This window comes from Chinchilla lanigera, unplaced genomic scaffold (genome assembly GCF_000276665.1).
Source record: "Chinchilla lanigera isolate Chin_1 unplaced genomic scaffold, ChiLan1.0 scaffold00001, whole genome shotgun sequence".
Classification (NCBI taxonomy): domain Eukaryota; kingdom Metazoa; phylum Chordata; class Mammalia; order Rodentia; family Chinchillidae; genus Chinchilla; species Chinchilla lanigera.
The window spans coordinates 20,584,405-20,609,033 of record NW_004955402.1 but is presented as its reverse complement, the minus strand read 5'-3'; the positions used below and the strand labels follow the sequence as shown (position 1 = coordinate 20,609,033).

Below are 24,629 nucleotides of genomic sequence, written 5' to 3'. Positions count from 1 at the left end.
AATATATCACTCAAAAAAAAAAAGCCTACAGCAAGATATTATATGATCTGGCCCCCATACCTTATCTAGTTTTATATCTTACCATGCTATCCTCCTTTTATCATTGTGAGTTCCCTAAAATACCAGCTATTCTAGAACATTTCAGTCACTCTCCTGCCTCAAGGCCTTTGTAAGTACTGTTCTCTGTACCTAAACTACCTTTAAATACATACTCCTTCACTCCACTTAGGATTTTTTTTCGAATATACTACTTTCTTCTACTGTTACTCCTTTACTTTCCTAGTATCACTTGTCATGACTAAATCACAAATATTATGCATCTGTTTGACTTATTGGTCATCTCAAAGAGTACAGTCTCCAAGACAGGTTTGTTTCTATTACTTTCTTCTGGAAAAGCAAGGTCGAGAACCGCTCCAGCACAGAGTAGAATCTCGACACATGTTGAGAGACACCACGAGTGCTTTCTTGTGCAGGCAGCGTAACAGTGTGAATTAGCTAAAGTTCTCCTTCATCTCAGGACACCCCAGTCCCTGCCCCACCAGGAATGCCAGAAATTGCTGTGCCTCTTTGGTTTGTCTTCTTTCTAACTCCAAGGTGTTGCCAAGGTGTAAAACAGCGTGACAAGGATGGGCTGGAGGGGTGGGGGGATAAATGGTGATAGGAACAAAGTTACCAAGTCAAGCACAGTTATTGAAAATAATGTAAATGTCTGAAGCTATTTTACTAAAACAAGAGTCTTCTTTATGTTAAATATAGAACCCCTGTACGTAGAGGGTCAAATAGTAATTAAGTAGCATCAGTCTTATGGGGTCTATGAACAAGTGTATCAGTTTGAAGGGAAGGACTGTGCTTGCTTCTGCAGCACAAATTCTAAAGGTCAGAACTGTGGTCAACATGGGGAGAGCACGGGAAGGGATTCTGATGGCCATTAGCAAAAAGAATGACTTGAGGTTATTACTGAAATACAGTATTTCTGTAAGGATCCTTTAAAATTTGTTTGCTTAAATATAGTTTGCTGGTTCCTATGAGTTTACTGACAGAGATTTTAATTACATTGTCTTCCTCCCAAATCATGATTGGGGACCAATGGTGGGATGAGTGGGCAGGGTGGAAAAAGGTACAGCAGCTTCTGCAGGACAAAATTGCAATACTAAATTATGTACACCAAAAGAATCATAATGTAATTTTCTTGAAAGTGATAAAAATGAAACAAGGAACAGAATTCACAGCTTGAAAATATCCCCTTAAAATTCAAGGAAGTTCATTTCCTTTTCAACAATGTTCAACAAGAAAGCATCTTATTTGGACTTTTTTTTTTTTTTTTTCAGTAAGGAATGGTAACACAGAGCTTAATTTACAAGGACAAGAACAGGAACCAAGCTATTCTAAAACTACTTGGTATCACAGGAAGTATCAGTTTAGTAAGTAATGAAACACTGGTATGTATTTTTAATCCATCTAAAAGAATAAAACCACTAGATAGCTCCAATTACCCTATTAACTCTACAGAGGAAATATAATGGTAACACTCCAGAAGTGATGCAGGAAAACAGACACTGTGAAAAAAGAAAGCCAAAAAAACTGCATACACTTCTTACACGCTTAAATTTAAAATTAAAATTGATGGAAGATACATCTTAGTAGAGAGTAAAAGCACAGAAGAAAATTTTATCTCTTACCGCTTGTGTTCAGCTAGTGAACTGCTGGAGTTGTAGGTGACTTTTACAAGGTCAAGAGTTTGCATTTTGAACCCCCCCACCATTTACCTCCGTTCTCCTCTCCACTGGCGTTTGCCTCAGCCATCTCTGTGCCATCTGGTTCAGATTCACAGACTAAATCCAACGTTCCATCCGCGGGGCATGACTCCTCTTTCTGTATTATTTTTTAAAATGATGATTCACAGAGATGTATTAGCAACAGAAAACATTGAGAATCCTTTTAGAACCTAACACATTACTGCAGTCGTAGGTGATTTGGAATTGGAAAACAGATTATAGAGTTCCTTTTTCATGTCAAAATCACTCTTTGCAATGAAAACAAAAAAAGCCTGTTAAAGCTCTAGTTATAGTTAGGATTTTTGGACAAAATTTCAGAATCTGTCCAAAAAAATGAAAGAGAAATGAATTTTCTTTTGATACGTGCTACTTCCACTTGGTTTTCAACTTTGTAGACTTCCAAAGATTAGATGTAAAAAATAGATTAGAAACTCAGAAGTTTGACTTGTGAATTAAATACAAAGTAGTTACAAATAGCGACTGAAAAAAACCATTATCTTCATAAGCCTGTTCTTGTCTGAAAACTACATACAGTGACAAGAACCCATTGTCACATAGTTGAGGGAGAATCCCTGCTTTTTTTGCCAGGTATAACTTATGGGCTTTTAAACAACAACAACAAAATTCTCCAAAAAAAAAAATCAATGGACTTTAGATATAACCTACCATGAAAAAAGTGATTCCTTTTTAATTCGTGAGAAATAACGGACCAAATTTACTTGTTCTGAATTCTACAATCATTTGTAGATCACAAGGATTTAGTCCTCTGTAATTTTACATCTTAGATGGCATTTCTCATTCTAGATGGAAATGGCAATTACACTAAAATAATTAAAACTTTCTGTTTTATTCTTGTATTTTGCTCAAATAATAAATATGAATTATTAGTAACACTTCTTTGAGATCACTATTTATTGTCAAATTGGATGCCTGATTTGTATCAGGAAGTTCTCAAGCATAAGGAATAAATATCTTACTTTTACAAAAGACAGAAAGACATACAGGTGTGAAGCCTGCACATCAACTGATGGTCATTAAATCAAAGAGTGCACAGCAACTGCGACCATCTGAAACTTCTGGCTCATGACTCATGACTCTCTTCCCCATAAATTTTAGAGAATCAACAATTTTAAGGAAACCACAACTATTACCCATTACCATATGTTATGCAGGAAACCACAGATATGCTTTCCTTAAAGAAATATGTCATTGTTTATTCCTAGGATGAGATAATTTTATTACTTATGAAAATACTTAAAAGGCCTAAGTCAATCTTTTACTCTTCATTCAAATCTGATTTTGTTTACCTTCATTAGGTTTGAAAAAAATGCATGTTACATAGTAATAATACACAAAATTCAGAACAAACCAACTTACTTTGAGAGCATAGAGGCCCGCCTTTCCAGGGATTTTGAAGAATGATCCATCCCCTATTCGAGTGTTAGTGTGAAGCATGGCATTCAGACAGGCTAATGGAGAGGTTCCACTAGAAAATAAAAGTGTGCAAAAAATGAAGCAATCTAATATGCAGCTTCTGTGGCAAAACTGTTCCCTGAATTGCAAAAAAAAAAAAAAAAAGACCTTCTTGCATGCCTTTTTAAAATATCCTCCCAACCCTGAAAACATCTACATTACAATAACGGGCCGGTTCCACCAAAGTTAATCAGATGCATCTGTCTTACAGGCTTCAGGCAAAAAGTCTCCTAAATTGAAATTACTCTTTTATTCATAAAGCAACCAACACTGTATTTTAAAGAAACCAAAGCCCAAACTTTTATGTGGTGCTATTTTGTAAAATAACACTCTGAAACCTCCGTTTTAAAATATTACAGAAAACTTGATGGTTGCACTTGAATGATCAAAAAAAATAAATAAAACCAAGTGCAAGGGCAGCTCCATCTCATAGGGTGAAAAACAACAAAAGAATAATGAGAAACCAGGGAAGAACTGATTTGAAATTGCAAGCATTTAAGTCACTCACAGGAATGTATTTCTCACATGGCCAAATAACAATCTATATCTGTATTCGTATCTCTTATACAGCTTCTACAGTGACATCCTTTTCTCAGTTATGTCAAATAAAGAAATATGTGTTTGGGAATCTCGCCCAGCTAATAATTACGTTCTGCAGTAAAGATGCAAGTGGCTGAGTTATGAATTCAGTTTTTTTAAAAGAAATGAAACTAATGATTTAAAATTTCGAAGCACATATGTGCAAACATTACTGAGATGTACTCCTACAACTGCCAAGATATTTACAAATTATATAATATGTATGCACTTCCTGAGGTAGATTTTAGATCATATTTGTGTTTTGCTTGCAAACTAATTTTTTGCAAGGTAGTATTTAAGCTATAATTATTGCTTTCATTTAATTATGCTTCCATATACGTTTAATTTCCTACTGTGTTAAAAGACCAATATATGGTCAAAACAGGTTGATTACAAGTACTCTGCATACACGATGTGCCTCTTTGGAGTCAGAGGTACTTAACCCAAAGTTTTCTCAGACAAGAGGGCTTCTCAAATATCGAACTTTTAAACTTTGAACTTCTGCAGTAAAAATTTTATGTTACTAACTCAAATTGCTAAAAATTAAGATTATCAAGTCTCTTACTATGAAAATGCTTCAGTAAAATGAAAAAATCAAATTTGCTGAGTTACCAGAGAATACTTAACAGTAAGTCAGCATATGCATCATGACCATGAAGGTTTACATGTATTATCATAATAGGAAGACTGTACTCTCTATTATTTTAGGATTCAGCTTCTCTGTGCCCATGCATTAATATGATTCCATTGGATCTGACAAGAAACAAGAGTCCTAAAATAAATCTGGTCACAGAACAATGCAGTTGTAGCACTAAAGTATACACGGTACTAATGCTGTGTGCTTAAGTAATATTTTTACTCCTGAAGCTCCTAGAAGATTACAGACCTCATTTCATTATTCTCCCTTACAAAAGATTTTTGCTCATATCTAAGTAATCCCAGGCATACCTATAAAGTGAAATATATTCATCTCCCTAGAAATTTCTCTCACTGAATGAATTCCAGATAAATAATGCAATACATGTTATACTGAACCGTGCAAAATATACATTTTTATATTATACTCTTTGGAAATTTTGAAGCTGGGAAAGATGGTGCCAGATTTTTGGAGTTTTAATTTAGTGAAACTGTCAGAAATACAGACTTTCCGTAGGGACTTGGCAAGACGATGTTAACATGACAAGTAAAATAGAATCCAATACATTAAAAATGACACAAGGTAGGTTTTGTAGACTGCAGCCTAATAAAATTGTCCATCTAACATGAAACCTCACCAAATTCTTTGTGCTCTCGATTACTAAGCTCCAAATTACACACAACACTAAGAACCTAGATTTAGAACACTATGGAGCAATAAGATTTAAAGGCAATTTAGAAATACTGAATAAACATAACACCACTAAAATTTACATTTTATTTCTAAGGTAAAGATAATTGCAAAAGATAAATTGGCTATTAAATAGCAGTTTAATGCCATGCTTACTGCAAACATATGTGCTAAGTACCCAGATTCATACAAATAATGAGCTCTATTGGGCATGAATATATTATTACATTATATGCTTATTAACTCAGTAAACTCAAGATTAATATGGAAAAGTTTGAAAACATGTAACTCAAAATCTATGACACTACCTCTTCAAAAATCTAAATGACTATTATAATTTCCCCAAATCCTTGCAAAAATAAAGCCAGGAAATTCGTTTTATTTTAGAACTATTTATATTCTAGAAGAATCAGACAACTATTTTACAACTCAGTTCTCTCACTGATGAGCCACTTGGTACCAAGCATATTAATTGCATAATTCTGGTCTATGCTATTTAAAAACAATTTCTAAAATCACCAAAAGAGTTTAATACGTATTAAGAAGTAACTGATTCATCCAATGCAATAGACACAATAGGAAAATACATCTTAAAATTCTTTCCTTCCACCATTTTTACTGATTTCTAGTTTTCTTATCAACTCTGTAAAGTCTAGAAAACTTGTACTCCTTTTTTTGAAGAAATGTATGGTCTTAATTACCTGCTACTGAGTAGGAATAAATTAAAATCTTATTTATATAATTTTATTATATTTGAAGAAAAATCCAATTACAACTACATTTGATACATCTATATGTAAAACACAAAGATTAATTATGGCTATAAAAGAAGATGAAGTAAATATGCTTACAGAGTCTATTCTCAGAGATCATAAATACCTATGAAAAGTTGCTTATTTCTGGTTTAATGAAAAATCTTTGATGGTTCATGTAAAAGTTAATCACCTCTGCCAGAATTAAAACATTAAAAATTCTGTAATTGTATATAAAGTAATAAAACATCACTGTTTCAACAAAATAGTTCTAAAATTTCATAAGTACTTACTTTCTAACAAGATGAATTGGAGGAACCGTGACATCCCAATTTATAAAAGGAAAACAAGGAAAGGGAAGAAAAATAAAGTTAGTTTTCCACCATAAAACGTAATTCTTCATTTTACTATTTCAGAAAGTAGGGTAATGTACAAGAACTACACCAAAGCCTCACATTTGGCTGCCTGTGGAGAGGTTGGGAGAGCAAAAGGGCCTTGAGCTAAAAGGTGACTTTGGCTTTCTTCCTTAATAGACCTACAATATTTTCGTTTTGGTGAGCAGGACAATATTCACCCCCAATTCTTTTGCTGCTTCTAGCCCCTGTAAGTGGGCCCTTTCCTATACACCTGCCAAGGTAGATATACAGCTTATTCTACATGTTTGTTTTTCTTCCTAGACTGTAGGGCTGTGGAACCCTTCTGGTTTGTTTTTGTTTCCCACAACCCCTGAAGCAGAACAGGGGTGGAATTTGGAGGCAGGGGAGCAAGCATAATTTAAACTGTCTAGACATCAAAGGACCCCCAGAGATACTTTGCAGAGCCCTGATGTGTTGTGAAATACAGAAAAATCATTGCTTTATTTCATCAAATTACTGATAGAACACATAAAATTTTATTAATACTGAATAGTTGGTGAAGGTAATGGCTAACCTATTTACATAATTTTTAAAGCTAGGAAATGTTCAGGAGAATGCGATTGAAACATCTGCAGATATGACAAAGAAATATAACCACGGGCCTCCATTTCTTAATGTTTTACCAGACAATATTTAAGTAACCCACATCTTAAAATACTGGATTATTAATGTAGATTTCAATAAAAATTTTAGAAGCTATTTTTGTAAACATTTTAAAATTTCACTTTTCAAGTATGGGAATATCAAAATTCAATCTTTTGAAGCATGAGTCTAGAAACTCTACAAATTCAATATGCAATTACTGTGCACCATTATTAGACAGTGTTATTAATATAAACAATTATATACTCACTCTTTTCAGAAATGACATTAATAGCTTCTTTAGTGTTAGCTCTGAGAAAATATCAATTATAAAGTATATATTTTCAACAGTAAATTATGTGGTCCTACTGGTGCAAGTAAGATCTGTGTTATGTATATAGGACCTTTATGTTCACTTTATGAACATTAAGTTGTTTATACTTAGGATTTATACACTTAACATATATCTATATATATTCTACTTTATAAAATGTTAAAAGTAAATAATTTACCACTTAATTTATTTGGGTATGTCCCTACTTGGGGAAGATAAACTACTTTTTACCAGTGAATGAGACTGATTTCTAAACACACATAGTAACATAATGTAAATCAGCTGATGATTAAAAGCTATCCTGGAAAATTAAGACTAAAGTAACTTCTTACTCATAAGAAATATTATTGGTATAATGAAATCTCTAAAATGACTATAAAGTAAACCTTTATGAAAACTAGATATAAAACACATCTAAATATCTAAGATATATATAATTATATATCAGTGAATAATCTCAGCACAAAATTGAAATAAAATACAATCTGCAATAACCTGAAGTTTATTGTTGAAGAACAGCGCAAACTTCAATGTCCCTCTAACATCACTAATGTGAGTTTTTAACAAACACTGATATATGAATAATAACAAAAACTACAGTTTAGAAATTTAAAATAAATTGGATAAGCCTATCACCTCAAGTAAGAGATAGGTCATATTTAAGAAGAAGATATATTGCAAATGTTTGTTAACATTATCTACATAATTTTGAATATTTAATGTTACCAAGGCAAAGCTGGAAACATGGTCCTGGTACTCTTGTCAAATGAAGATATTGAGACAAGAAATAATTACCAAATAAAGTAAATACTGCACAATTTCTTAAAATTGGAGACATAGCCTTCAAACCTCAAAAATGTGTGTTACTGACCTGAACAATGTAAAAACACATTCTTACAATATCAACAGATTTAGATTTTTTACCAACTGTGGTAATTTATACAAACATACTCACTAAACTGACCTTTTGTTTTAGGAGGCAAAAATTCTGAATCATTAAAGGAAGGACAAGACTTTACTTAGTATTATTTAAATTGTAGCATAAGAACATTTAAAAATAGCCCTATATAGGTATTAATAAAATATATAATCTATAATTTTTGAGACTTTCTACTAAAGCAGTAGGCAAGCTGGTCATCTTTGATTATGGACATCTGGTAGGCCACATGCCACATGTATACCTTGATACTGACAATTGTTTGTCTGCAGTTCATGTCATGACACGGCAAGTTACCCCCAGGTTCTGCTCAAGTCAGTACAGTCAAATGAGTAAGACAAAGCAGAGTGAAATGAAGAAGGTTCTGGAGCAAGTCAGTATGAGTTCCATTAAGATGGGACCATTTACTAGATGTATCACAGTAGATTTAGCCTTTTTAGAGCTCAGTTTGCTCAACTATAAACTATGACTAGGAAGTCATAATGTCATAAAAGACTATTCTGAAGATTAAATGACTGAAAACATGGAAAGCAGTTAGAATGATGCTAGTCATTGTGTGTTTAAAAATTGTAACCTATTATTATAAATACTATCCTTATTACTGAAAATAACCTAGAGCTAGAGGTACATAGAATGCCAAATGCAAAGAAATTAGCATTTGATAACTTAAAGAATTATTTCACATTCATATTCTTAACATCTAATTTCATTTTAATCTCATTATCAAAAAGTAGGTGAAGACGGTATGTGGAACACTCCTAGCTGATAGTCTTTTACATGTGAACACTAAAAATTAGGGAGCTCTTAGTAAGGGTGCAGGGAAAATGACAGCAACAAGTATCTATTATTTAGTTACCATTTATTAAGAGCATCTATAATATGTCTTGGCTTTCACAATTGTTTTCTATATTTTTTACAACCACCAAAAGCATGAATTCCTAGTTTTACACAAGTGGCTAAGACTCAGGATTAAGAATATTATTGAATTTCAATGATAACAAAGTTATAGACCTGAAATCCAAATTCCAATTTAATTCCAAAGCCCATGCCCTTTACACTATCATACATTGTTTTTCCATAGAATTGCATCCTCCATTTAACCTACCTTGAATACTGGAAAAGAATATTCAACACTTGAAAGAAACACACAAAGAAAAGCCAGCTGCTGCTACATGGTAAAGTGATTGGCTTCATCATCACTTAACTCTGCATACCGCAGTGACTTCACCACAGTAGGTTTCTAATATTATAATAAAGACCTAGGGTGCTGAATATGACTTTGCCAGAGTCTTCCTCAAGTAATGCTATCTATGAAAACTTATGAAGACCAAACATCGAGAAAATATGGCAGAGAATTCAATAATTGAGATGCTTCTGTTGAATTGGATCATTAAAGAAAAACACTCCATTCACTGAACAAACATTTATTCAAACACTATATATGTCAAGCTAATCTTGAAATAAATCTGTACTCTGACAGTGCTTTGCACATAATAAAATGTAGGCCAAGCTGCACTGAATTTTCTGAATACATATGAGAGGTCAGAGGATTCTAGAGAAAGGCAACCTTGAGGCAAACAAGAGAAAAATCTGCACAATTTAAATGGTGTCCTTAGTTTATTCCAAGGAGATGATAACATGATAATATGTGGATTTCTCACATCATCAACTCTAAATTCAGTGATAGTCAACCCATGGCCACTGGTGGCTCTTTAGGACTTTGTACTGCTTCTCTACACATCAAGCCCACAGTAAATATTTCCAATTAATCCCAAAAAAATGTTTTCTAAAATAAAAGTAAACCATACGTTATAGAGAATAGAGATTGTGATTATATCTGGCATGAAAACTTAGTCATGTAAACTGGGCATGATAAATTACAATGTAAATTGCCTTAATTTAGTTGTAGCTCCTTATCCTCTCCAATGTCGTAGCAACAGTCAATTCTGCACCACTCCAAAAATCCGTTCAATACTATGTCGGCCAAAATTGAATCTTTGAACAAATTATCGAATAAGTTTAGGATTTTTCTCTTAAAAACTCATCAAGTGCATTAGCAATATACATTAAAATCTCTGAAAATTTCTTCTTAACTCCATGTTTCCTAATGACATAAAATAAGACTTCTCCACACAGTGTTTTGTACGGTCTCCTATTATGGTATGCCAAAAAATATACACGGGGAAATGGTCTACTATATGAATATGGCCAGGATCACTAGGAAAACAAAGTACTTAATTGTCTTCAACTCTAGGAATGTTTAATTTTATTAGGCAAATCTTAAGATTATTTTTAAAGCATACAAAAACATCTTGTGTTATAAAAAATAGTGTGACTTCTGTGTAATTTATACATTTAAATACATAGCCAAGAATTTTTAATAGTATTGAAAAATTTATAACCAGTATCCACATGTATTTGAAAATAATACATGTTTTCAAAATTAAATTTCCCAACAGATGACACACCAAATGAGAAAATCACTTTACTCAGGACCCCAGTGCAGATCCTCCTCCTGATCCTGATTGTTCTCGCTGATTGACGGATGCTTATCCCCCTCCTCATTTCCTGTGACAGTAGTTTTCACACTATTCCCATTATTTTCTCTCCAGAGCCTCAACAAAGTTCATCTCAAATTTGCACTATTACTTTCTCATATTCTAATTCAATTTTTGCCTCATTCACAAGACCAGAATTCTGTATCTCCTAACTGTTCTCCTTCATTTCACTATCTTCCTGCTCCATCTCTTCCTATACAATTATGCCAAACAATTTTCCTATTTCAAAACAAGTACTGCTCAGACTGCTTCTTAGGCTATATTATTCGCTAGCTTTTTGATTTTTTAATCTGTGGCTTTTACTGCCCCAGAGTACAAACTTTTCATACTGACAGTTGCTCAAAGTGCTGGTTGTGTCCTCTATAATACTCTTGGCAACTATCTCATCTTCCTGTGCTCCAGCTTCTAGACAGCTCTCCTATAGTCTGACCCGACTCAGTAAATCACGGTGCCTCTGTGGGTTCCCTTTTCTCTGCTTTGCTCCCATGAAACCCTGTGCCTAGAAATATCACCTCTCCTACTATGTTTCACTTTGCCACTCAAAATGCAATTAAAGGAGATTTTCACCATTACCTTAATGATGAAGCTTTTGTAATACAAAGATGACCCTCTTTCTTACAAGGATCTCCACACTTTGCTTTTGTCTCACGGTTTCTTGGCTTCAAAAACTGTTTTTTACCTCTAAATTACCTATCTTTGTTGTTTTGAAACTTCCTAAGAAACAGTCACATATTTATGTTTGCCTGACAAGCCATCACAAGGTAGTCCAAAATGTTTGTTATAATAAGTTTAATCACTGCTATAAAAGTGTTACAACTATGGATATGGAGGCCTATAAAAGAGCCTGCAATGAGTATTGCCGATTTCTTTTTCATTCATGGCTGTAATCATGTCTGCAGATGCTCACACCAAGTAGTCTTCAGTGACCACTTTAAATCTGCAGGCCTGACGTCCTTTTAGGAAATCTTCCTAACTGATTTGAAGCTAATGTACCAATCAATGAAATGGTCTTAGTTTTTCTATCAGAAGGCTAGTAATCAATGGTGAATGTCTGAGTATTTGGGGAACAATTAATAAAAAAATAAGGACAAATAGCATAAGTAATTTTCATCAGTAGAAACACCAGTTATAAAGACATACAACAGATTAGCTGGTACATACTTATACCTCCACAAGAACAGAGCTTGCTGAGAATTAAGCTACCCAAAGAAAAATAGAACAAAACATGGGGGAAAAAAGGGAGAAAAACTGTATCACTTGATCTCCTGTATTATGTAGTAAAATTGAAAATCAACCAGTTCAATATCTAAGTTTAATAAGCCAGTAAATCTCCTGCTAACTGTACTTTAAGATATCTAATACAGAGTTTAAACAACTTACACAAGCTAACTTTATTTTGCTAAGCCTCGATTTTCTCATCTGTAAAATGATGAGTTTAAAATAGGTGTTTCAAAGCTCTACTAATTCCTTTTTGGTTAATGTTTTAAGGACAATTAGTAATTGCTTGACTATGAGCTTTCTAAAATTCATTACAATTGGGCTGTCTGTCTGAACACTTCCCTTATCCCCAGGGCCCTTTGCTCCTAAAAAACTACTAATTCCCTCTTCAGTCCATAATGATCCTATCTGTGCCTCTACAGGTATTAGATTCTTTGTAGTGTCTAGTTTTGGCCAGTCTAACATTATGTTGCTTGAGGCACTACAGCAGCTCCTAAAGGACTCACTTTATTAATTATTCGTCAGGTTCTCTCATGGGGTTCTGCCAGCACTAAACATTCAGAAGAATTTCAGGGGTTTGTTGATAAAGCTAACATTTCATAATTTACAGAGTAGAACAAAATTTGAAGCTTGACAAATCCAAGTACTGGGTAAGTACATCCAGACGTGAGAATTAAGAAATACTCTAGTGAGAATATAGACTGATATGACCAATTTGGAAACTCATTTGGCAATATACAGTGAAAAAATGTGTTCACGCTCTACAGATCAGTAATTCTACTTTTTGGTGTAAACTTCATAAAAAGTCACATTTTAACAAGGAGGTTATTATTTGTTATAAAGGAAGAAAGCCCATAAATAGCCTAAATGTTCAATAGAATATAGCTAGACAAATGAACTTTGGTCTAGGTAATCATAGTAAAAGTATAAAATTCTAAATACAATCATACATACACATCTATGATACTGGTAGCCTCTGAGAAGAAAAAGAAGGAAATCAAAAGAAACTTCAGCTTTTACTGTTAGACTATATTTTTAAAAAATCTGAAGCAACTGCGATCAAATATCCAACTTGTTCCTGTTGGTATATGGGCATTTTGTTATATTCTCTAAAATTTAAAATAGAAAAAAATGGTTTATTTTCATTATTCTTTTACCCACAACTTGTCTCTAAGTCAAATTCCTTTGATTCAGTTTTTATTAACAGTCAATGATAACTATGCATGCAAGTAAATAAAAATTTACTTACATGGAAAGTGAAAGATACATTATTATACCCAGACATACCGTAATCCCAGCATACTGGGAGGCTGAAGTGGAAGGACTGCAAGCTCAAGGCCTGTGGGCCAGTGGAGCTAAACCACGTCTCCAAATTTTAAAGGTGGGGGGAACTAGGTATATAGTTTACTAACAGAGCAACATGGGTTTGATCCCAGTCACAAATCAATTAAAAATATCTAAATATCTATCTATCTATCTATCTATCTATCTATCTATCTATCTATCCCTTTCAACTCCCCTCAGTTCCCCCCGCTGTTTCAGAGTACTAAAGATCTATCAAGCTTTCTTTTAGATTCTTTGTATTTACACAGACGCATGCACACATTTGTTCAGCTCAATGGCTTGATATCCTTGTTTTCAGTACCAATGAGAGCACTCACTACATAAAGGTAAAGATGCTTTTGTACTTAACATGACTGGGAGACTTTCGCACAAAACATTTTTTTACTGAATATGCCACAGGATTTTGAATATTTTTAATATCATTTAATTTTTTAAAACATATAGGATATCCTGTATCATAATTTGAATATTTAACACTTAATTTATATATAATTTTACACTTAATTTATATATAATTTTACCTATTTAAATAGCAGAATAATAAAGAGATCTCTGTAGAACAGATTCTAAAAGTTGAGTTTTAGATGGAAGAGTGCTGTGAACATGTTGACAGCTACTTTCCATTAGGAGTTCCCAGTTAATGAGCATGGTAGCATTCTAGATTTTTACCAATCCAATCAGGGATGGAGGCGATGAGCTCACTGCAAGTAGAGAGAGGTAGGAAGGAGGCACAGGTTGTCAGGAGAGAATGTCCCATGCAACAACATGAACAGGTGCCATTTCCAGAGCACTGCATACAAGAGAGAGGGCTCTGATTCCAGAGGGAAGGAATGTCCCATGTGGTGGTAGGTGACACTTAGTACTACAGTTTAAATGCCACAGCAAACAGCTTTCACTTTGTGCAGGATATGATGGTAAGCAGTGGAGGGTTTCATTAAGGAAAATCATCTTCATCTGTCCACAGGAGGACAGGACAGGAACACACCCAGTAGGAGCCAATGGAACTGGCCTGCAGGGAAGAGGCTAGAGCTCAAGCACAGCAATAATGGCAGGATAGAGTTGTGCTAAGGGACATGGAGAAAGGGTCAAGAAGTGTACAGTGAGAGACATCAGTAGGATTTCTCAGGCGAGACACTGACTAGACATGTGAGCTTACAACCAAGGATGAAGGGTGGTTTACGTAAGATGGGCAATACCAGAGGAGGATTTGGAAATAACATGATGAATTTAGCTCTGGCCTTGTTAATGAAAAGGTATGCATACAAAATTCAGACACATTACAACATCCCAGAATCTCCCAGGGTTGGAGATAAACAGTGCTAATCAACCATATATAGATGGTATTCAGAAGGTCACAGCTGTGGAGTAATAGAAGAGTGTATTACTCACTTGAGTGTATTACATTCCAAACATCAGAAAGCTATATGAGAGAATATTCCTGAGACCAAAAAGAGGAGGAAAAATCCCACAAAGTTTCCATAGTAATGTTATAAGGTGTGTTCTAATAGAAGCATACGATTACTTTAGAAGGCAGAATAAATCTCTGTATTCATAGATAGAAAAACCTATAAAAAGGAAGTTATCTAGAGGATCTTTCAAGCAAAAATTTAATTTAATTTCAAGCAAAAATTTTAATTTAATTAAACAATTAAACTTCATTTAATATCCAGAATCCACACACAGAAAAAAAGTATACGCACTTCAGGAAAAACTTGTATAAATATTTTAATATTTTTATCAATGGGGACCTTAAAGAATGTCATACATACATCACAGTAAACCCAGCACACTGCTGGCCCTTAAAGAAGAAATTGAAAATGCATGTAGAGCAATCTCACTGAGGCTTGACCAAGGTTAGCCAAGGAGCAGTTCACCATACTAATAAATGTCTGGACTCCAATGGCCACTACTATGAGCACCTCTCATAATTGTAGACGCCAAAGGTAACTTGTATTAATCTCATGAAGTCTCAGTAAATTTAGTATTAAAACATTTATACAAGTTTTTCTTTTCCTAAAGTATGTATACATATTTGGTGGACTCTATAGTTTTCCCTTTAAAAGTAGTACAAGACAATTCCCAGTACCAAAAAAAAAGTAATATAAAAATATTACTAAATATTTGCCAGTTTAAAAAACAAAAGAAAAATCACTTGAAATTCAAATTCCTTGACATACTTTGGGCATACTGTAAATTTTCTTCTAGCCTTTTGTGGTTTCCCCTACTTTAAAGTTATAATTTACCTAAATACATAATATTTAGGTAATATTTAATTTCATATATACTCTTTTCTACTCTACTGCAAAAGCACCATAAATATATCGAATGGTTAAATATTTTATCAATTTGTTTCAAATCAGTGGCCTTCAGCTTAGCTGTACATTAGAATTTTAGGGGAACTTTAAAAACAATGAAAATAAAAATCTCTGGGTGGCGTCCAAGGTTTAACACTTCTTTAAATTTTTCTAAGTAATTCTAATGTGTAGCCAAGTCTAAGAACCATAAGCATCACCAATAAAAATTTAAATCATGTTCTCTACAACTGAAATAGCACTGATGTTATTCTCACTGAACATGGTATATTTTTCTTATAATCAGGAAGAATTTCTTAAAATAGTTTTACAGAAAGGGCATTATCAATGCATGAGATAGAGTTTATTTAATGACCTTTTGTGAACAATGCCAACTGGTGTTTAAATGAGTTGTCTTAGTTTATACCTTCACAATATTAAATGAGTTGTTTTAGTTTATACTCTCACAGTATTCGGAGACCAGACAAAGTACATGGATTGATTAATTTAGTAGCTAAACTAAAAAACAATCATTAAGCATTGCTTTAATTTGCATTATTATGATTACTGGTAATACTGCTTATGCACAAACTAGTTTGTTAGTTTTCTGCACTGGAATATCCTTGTTCATGTCCTCACACCATGATGCTTTAAATCACTATCTTTTTTCTTACTGTTTTAGTAAGTTCTTTAGATAATACTTCTAGCATTTTCACTAGAAATATTTTCTTCATGGGTTGTGATTTAATGTTTTATTTTTTTATGTTGGCATATCATAAGCTTCAATTTCCATATTTCTTTCATGCTTTTTTGATAACATCTAAATATAAAAAGCCATTTCCCTATCAAAAAGGGACTTAAATGTTACATCTGATTTTTTCTAGTGTTCCCCAATAGTATAAACTTTTAATATTTAAGTTTTCTATCATGTGTATATCTTCCTCAACATAAAACACAACTAGCACGGTACATGTTCAATAAAAATTTATCATCTGTATTGGCTTTCTATGGGTCAGAAAGAAAAGGGTGGTATTCCCTTGCCTATTACTTTATTTCTGATTCATCAGCTTACTCCTCTGTAAAAATCTGATACCACTCAAGTAAAATTCCTTGATCAGCAGAATGTCAAATGAATTCAGCTCAGAATTTTGCTGGGCATGGGAAAATTTTTACCTTTAAATATTTGATAAAGGAAATGCCTAAAAATAACTATACCAACCACCACTGTTAAAGATGGCATTCATACCACAAGACAAATGCCAATTTAATTTAGCCTTCCTCTCTCCCCTTCCCTTCCCTTTCTTTCCATCCTTCTCTGATTACTATGTCCTGCATGTACTTTCTGCAATAATGTGTGCTACTCTTGTTAGCAATGTAAATGGATAAAACTATTTAATAAACACAACTTTATACAAAAAACTAGATTTATACTATAAAGTGCACTTTGTGAAATTCAGTTATTTAGGACAGTGTCAAAGTATATTTGCAAATTTCAGACAAAATTATTAAGTAAAATAAATTTTATTCTACAAAAGGCCTAATTTCAAGGTTAGACCTCTTACACAATACACTTTGGAAAAGAAGTATAAATACAAGGACAACTGAATTTAAACATCCTTCTCTTCTACAAACTTAGCATGTAGCACTTAAAAATATTGCATCTTAAGAATAGCCAGGAACTCTACAAGAAATGTAATACACCTAGTTCTTGTTTTAATTTCACCCTCAGGGAAATGAGATAAATTGGAAGCAACGACTGCAAAAATGTTCATGTTTGCTACAGGCCGACAGCAAACAAACAACAATAAAAATGGTAAAGCAATGGATACAGTCAATGTAAAGATGTAAAGAAAATAAATAATGTTTTAAGCTATCAATTCTGAAACTGTAAAATTACATATTTGCATAATAAATTCCATTCTAAAAGTAATGCTACTAATGGGTAATATTTGTATTACTTTTGTTTCATAGTAATAAATATCTTAGTTAGGGAAAGTGCACATTTTGATGGCCCATGAGAAATGTATATTCAGACAAAAAAGATTACTTGTACATTATTTGACAGAATTATCAATGTTCTAACCAGGTACAATATAGAGAAACTCCCCAGAGAAGAAGTCCAGTAATGAAAAGGTAGAAAAAATATGCAAATAAAATTGGGTAGAAAGGAAGAGAATTGGTAGGCTAATAGTTTGACAACAATTATTTTAAACCTGTAGCCTTATTTAAACAACTAACCAAAGGACAACTGATTAAACAATCGTTAAAATTATGAAAAAATGTTCAACAATAGGAGAAATGTTTTTGTCTTCCTTCTTTTTTTCTAATTTACCTAAAAACAAAACGAGCTCTCATGGCTTCTGGCCTTTTGTCAAACATCTTAGTTAAGTAAACATAACTCCAACCCACTCATTTAACTTGAATTAATACTCTGGAGGTTTTATATTGCCACTTACTTAAAGCTTTCAGGAAACAGTTCCTTGATGCCACCAAATTGAAAATGAAATCAATATTTCATTTAAGCTAAGTCAGGAGATCTTCAAATGCTGAATTCAACTATGCATGCTATGAGCTACGAACATAGCACCAACATTGAACACTATTACTGTTAATGACCTTTACCTCTTTTGTTGAGGGAGGTAGAGGTTATGTGCTAATGTACCAGTAACATAATTATAACAGCATATGATTCTAGGATCACAATGGCAACTTCAGTATATAAGACCTTCCTATCGCCAAATGTCAGTTTATAAGCACAGAACCAACATTCTATCTATCATCTATGCCTGAGACAAATCTTTTGTGATAGTGAGAGATAGTTACCAATCAATATAAAGAGGAAAACTACCACTATAGATCTAACCTTCAATCAGAGATGAAAACAATGATTTACTGGAATCCAAACAAATTACTCTTTAAGGGGAACATGAAAGTTCACACCTTCTGTCACATGCACCATGTTCATATGTGGAAGTCCTGGTAGTAGGGGTTCCACATAGAGAAATTCTGCAGACATTAAAAAAAAAAACTTTTATAAACAATAAACACCTTGTATTTGCATTCAAATGTTGTCTTTGTTAGAATAATTATGATCTGGCTGTTTCTATGCTCTGATCCTTATGGAAATTTGCTAGGATCCAATACTGAGTATCACTGCTTCATTTTCATGGCAAAGAGTCAACAAATCAGGACAAAATATAAAATCCAGACTCTAAACCTGTGTGCCTCTTAAATGGTAAACGTTTGCTAACCTTAAAACTATCCCTTTTGTCACTGGCTTGTTAAACTGAGTTTTAAGGAAAGTGGAAGTTTTCAGAATAAACAGTAAGCTAATAAATTCCTGCGTCTGCCATTTCCTCCTTGGCTTGTTCATTCCTCCTAATAGGACTATTTTTCTTTCTTTTCCTCCTTTTTTTGTTGTTGCTGTTTCCTCTGGGGACCTCTACTTCAAGTCTGACATTTGCCTGTGGCCCACTGTGATAGAAATTCGGAGCTTTGGAATCAGCCTGTCTAGGCTCAAATGTCAGATCCTCCACTTATAACTGTGTACAGTTAGGGTCATACCCAACTTCTCTCAGTATCAATTTCCTTGTCTGTAAAATGAAGAAGCAGTACCCATTTCTCACTATCACTGGGAGGATTAAATGAGCTAACAAACAGAAAATTCTGGGCTCGGCGTCTAACGCTGATCACTCACTGCATAAATCTTAGTTTCCTGCCCTTTTGGCAAAATGACATTCAACAGACAGATCTAATGATATTTACAGACGCACGCATCTGTGTTGCATCTCATTTCTTTATATTCTACTCTTAGTCTTAATAAGCTTCCTCTACGTTCAAGACTAGAAAAGCTTTTTATTACACGACAAGAAAATAACTAAAATCATAAAATAACCAAGAAGACACACCAAAATTCTAAGGAACATGCCCCAAATGGAAGCAATTCTAGCATATTCCTTATAAAAAGAATGCTTGAGCAGTTTCAGGAAAAGAGGCAGTATTTATGCTGCAAAATTCCTTAAAAGTACAACTCAATTTGATTCTCAGTAGAAGAGTCAGAATAATGAAGTGCTTTCAGTGAAGATAAAGCAAAACACTCACCAGGAAAAATCAGCCATCAGCCTCAAAAATATTTATTAATGCAGTTGGCCTACTCTGCTCAAAAGAGCCCCAAGCAAAAGGGTGAATAAGGAGACTGAAATTTCAGCAAGAACACATGGAGATGCAGTCAATGTGCACAGGAAAGAAGGCTCTGGAGATATAGCAGAAAGGAAAATAAAATATGTCCCTCTAATATTATAATTTTTATGACTAGAGAATTTTGTGTTTAAAGCATGGCCGTAGTTTACACAAACTGGAATTCAAACTGAAATTAGAAAGCACACCAGAGCCTCCCGCGTTTGCACCTTCCAACAAGTCACGCTTGCTCAGTTTCCGTGCTAGCCTGCCCCGTCACGCTTACGAAACGGAAATAACATGTGTGAGCACCTATCTGGAAATCACTCTCATAACCTTTGACGCAGTCATTCAGATCGCACTGCCTGCCCTGCAAGTGTCCAGTTGCCCTCTCATGTTCACAAAACATGAACCGGGGAGTAAGTGACCGCTGTGGGGTTCCATATGGGAAGACCCTCAATGTCCATTTCACCCACATCACTAGCTGGTACCTACCCGGAAGGAATGAACGGAACCACTCCAATGCAATCCCAGCCACTCCTGCTAGTTCAAGCATTCGGTTCAGCATCACCTCATGACCAACACGAAAGCAGCTGAGGCTCTAATATAATCATCATGGAAAGTTGTCCCAAATCCTTCATTCGAGGAAGAGCCTTCATACACACCAACGCTGTCTCCAAGCCATGCCGGGGTCTGAAACCAGACTGGAAAATATTATATATGTGTATATATGGTAAAACTCCCAAAATCCACTCTTCTACTTTATCATATTTATTTACAGCTGCTATACCCATCCTCTACATATCGCCTTCTCAAGGTGAAAATACGAACATTCAAGGAAAGATCCTTTTTTATAGTAGGATGTAAATTTAAAGCATATGAAGGCCTGATGCTGCCTGGTAAGGTAGTTGAGGTGGTCCCAAATGGCACATACTTCGTCCTGAAGGGGAGAGAGAAAACACCATGTTGCTTTCGAAGGCTAATCCTCTAAACTTGGCGGACAGGTTCAAACTTTCCTGACACTAGCTTTTGTAAAAAAAGACTTCGCTTTTTTTAGGAGGTAGAATAACAATGGCAGATGAACCCTTGAAGCTCTGTTTCACGTTACCACATGTGCCTCGACTCCTCCTGAATCCCCGTGCGGGCATGGCTTCGTACTTCGTGCTGCCATCATCATAATTGCACTATCCGAATCCCTACTGATTACAGAGCTCTCAACTGACTGCCCTTGCCCATCTGGGAGACAGGGATAGGAACCAGGAGGGACAACAACTTTGAATGGTAGGAAAAATATGAAATGATCAATGGAGCTTCAAGAGCCACTGTAATAAAAAAAAGTATTTCAAACCAGCTTTTAATGAATCAATTTTCTCTCCTCCCTCCTTACTGCATAGGCTTTTTAGAAACAGAATGATAAACATATTATTCAAAGTTTAACTGGAAAATTTAACTATTTTTATAATCTTGGGTCCTTTAATATAGGACTGAACACTATTTCTTTCTTGCCTTTCCCTCTCACCTTAATTAATGCAACACTGACAACTACAAATGTCAGCCTCAACACAAAATTTTACCAAATGTCTGTTTCCAGGATTTGTTTAAAATGCAATTAAAAGAGTTCAATCACTACAGCATTATTTACCCTTAATTATTTTTGCACCAAGCAAACATCTATCTATAAAACTGCTCATTCTATATAATTCCATTTAAAATAATAGAATTCTGTCTTCTCATCCCCATTTCACTGGGTATATTGGCTAGATCCATTCCATCCTTGTCCCTTATATTCAGTTTATATTAAATGTAAGGGCCTGGAAATGTACACCTGCTTATTGCCTTGCTCGCCCACCGGATACATACTTTTCTCCCAACTCAATTATTCTGTTGATGGTAAATATCCAGAAATCTTTTCGACAGGTTTGGACCTCAGATTTATACCAAACATAGCACTCACTATATTTTTCTGGACAGCCTTCACTAACTTCACCTCATCTTACAGAAAGTGACATGTCTCTCAGTAAGGATCACTCAAAGAATGAAAGACTCACCTAGGCCAAAAAAAACCACAAAAAACCCTTAAAAATGTTATTTTAAAATGAATATGAATATAAAAATTGAAGGGATAGTCTTTGTTTGCTTAGTTCCTATGGACATACTTATTGGTCCTTAGCAATATATACCGCTTTACTGTATGAAATTGTAAGTTCTCGTGTTTGACATAATCGTCCTTGTTACATAACCTGAGATTCTGAACATAGAACAGTAGTCGTATCAGTTTTCTCAAACCATCCCTTATGCAGATATCAGTTAAAGATACCCATTAGTAATATATGTTCATTCAAATAAACCTCTACTATGATGCCCATTTCGATCTAGGAACTGTGGAGGTTACACAACATGAGCAAGGTACTGTGTATCACTAGCTTTCTACGAATTCATACTTTAGTTGAGAGAAAGGCATGTAAACAAGGCAACTGTCACAATGATACAGTAAAAATTTTCCATGAAAAATAAAAGAAGGCATGATATTTCTTCCTGGGTATTGTAGGGAAAGTCTCTCAAGGGAAGTGACAATCTAGTTTTAAATGACAAACAAGTATTAGGGTGAGAGTTATGGGAATAACAACAATAACTGAGACATTATTTTCTGTGTGATTTACAAGAATCTTGAAAATCAGTTCACTACTCAAAACTAAAATATATTCTGTTGTATGTTTAGTTTAACAAAAAGCAAAACTGTTTCAGTATAATGGAAAATTCCTAACATACTGAGTGTTTAATAAATACTAAACTGTGAGAATCTCAATGACAGTACAAAAATAACAGAGATTTCTCAAGGAATTACTTATTTCCTACATATGTAAATGTAGACCCCCTCAGAGACAACAAAGAGGTTTGTTCACTGAAATTATTCTCCAAAACTTCATTTTGTGTACTTAAAGCTTATAGCCAAATTTCAAAGAAAACTTAGATGACAGCATCAACATATAGAATTTTAAAGCACCCTTTACGCCCCCAAAATATGCCAAGTAGATAATTATCATGAGTGCTATGTCAATATATTACATGTTAACACATTAGTTTAGAGGGTAGGGAAGCAAAGAAATTTCTATGTCAAGATAATGCATTCAGAAGACTACAGTGGATAACATGTGGGAGCTAGCTAGAGACATACACTCCCTGAGTTACAAATAAGATCCAAAAAGACACAAAAAAGCATCTCACTTAATAGAGAATAATTTACTTACTGTATACTGTACATCAGGAAAATCCCTGTTCCTACAGTCCAATATTGGGCACTGGCATAAGTCACACTAAAAGCAACACAGGGCCTGTTCCATCAAGTAGCAGTAGTTCTGTATCTTATCATGGCATCTGAATGAAGGGCACTAACTGGAATCCTTTTCTATCTTATGATGAAATTATAATTAAATGGTAGGAGATATTATATATTTTCCACTGAAACATGGAACACTTGGCACCAGTATGCCAAAATACTACTATACATTATCTTATACTACAAATTGGACTCCATTCCATCTTGATTAACTGTCTCCAAATTGCTAACAAAGCAGCCAACAGTGAAATCTCACAAACGAAGTATCTTAAAATTGGCAGCACATTTTCTAACTTTTTCCAAAGTATTTTATCGTTATGACTACATTATAATGCATAAAAAAGTTGGAAGTCCCCTTCCTTCACTGGAAAGACTCCCCTTCAAAAAAGACACAGTGACTTATCCAGGATAATATACTTTGTTACAAGCAGAAATACAGCTAACATTCAAATATCCATTCACTTTGTAAGAAAATATCACGATTCTATTACATAAAGGGCACCATAGAGAAGAGAAAAGTCAGTGAGACATGAATTCCACCATTAAGGAAACTGCATTCAACCTCCAGAACATGTCTTTCAAGGGATTATATGCACTCTTTCTTCCAGCTGCAAGCCTCCTCAGACCACTGGGATGAGACCAACCTCATAGCATCTATAGCAACGAAGCAGCTGCAAGGACCTGGCTGTCTGGATATCCTATTCTGGTATAGCAATGCTGTCTCAAAACTCCTCCAACTACCTCTTCAGGTACTATTGTGAGAAATGAACTTCCATGTGGAAAGTAATCCAAATATTCACTAGCTCTAATATTGTGGACAACTCACTTCTCTTTTCTAAACCTTAGTTACTGATCTGTAAAACTAGAGTCTAAGACTACACACAGTCTACTAAGACCTTACCAGAAACAAAATCTTGTAATTCCAACTTAAACTTTATTCACATCTTAGCTTGCATCCTAATGTAGTAGGGGATGCTTTGAATGATCTGTTTGTAAAGGAAACTTCTGTTTAGGTCGTTTCTTAAAAGCACAGTTTACAGTTGGCATAGTAACTAGAACAGTACTGATCTTTACTAGAAATCAGACCCATCTTCCTCTCTTTACCAAAAATTGTAACTCCCTAGCTCTTAAGAATTACTTAGGTTCCTATTCTCTTATTGCAAACCATACTTTTTGAATAAAGGCTAGAAACTGCTTGGGAAACTAGGTTCTGCAGCTAGAAGTTGGGTAAGGGGAAGACTAAATTTTAAATTTTACATAATTATGTTCTATGAAAATCTGTTCCATGACAATCAAAATGCCTGCTTATATTTCACAATGCCTTATTACTTTCTTTTGAGAAAAGACTGTTACTGTACTTACTATAAACTAACTATAAAACTCTGCAAACAGGGCCAGGGATATAGCTCAGCGGCATAGCACCTGCCTGACAAGCGTGAGGTTGTGAGTTCGCTTGCCAGTACCAAAAAAAAAAAAATAATAAACTACAGTACAAATTTATATTTATCAAAAAAAAAAAAAGGCCAGGTG

The 24,629-nt window shown here is 34.3% G+C and overlaps 1 protein-coding gene across 5 annotated transcripts in view; it reads right to left on the bottom strand.

The window, feature by feature from the left end:
* Asxl3 (additional sex combs like transcriptional regulator 3) overlaps window positions 1-24,629 on the bottom strand; it is a 133,272-nt gene that overhangs the window by 95,447 nt on the left and 13,196 nt on the right. For 2 of the 5 annotated variants that reach the window (XM_013508021.1, XM_013507996.1), the window contains exons 4-5: window positions 3,153-3,261; window positions 1,767-1,872 (exon numbers count right to left, since the gene is read on the bottom strand). In XM_013508021.1, the coding sequence (XP_013363475.1) occupies window positions 1,767-1,872; window positions 3,153-3,261 (215 nt within the window). Of the gene's footprint in view, window positions 1-1,766; window positions 1,873-3,152; window positions 3,262-16,925; window positions 16,929-20,257; window positions 20,467-24,629 lie in introns of all 5 variants that reach the window. The other 3 variants (XM_005372763.2, XM_005372764.2, XM_005372765.2) reach the window with 3 other exon arrangements.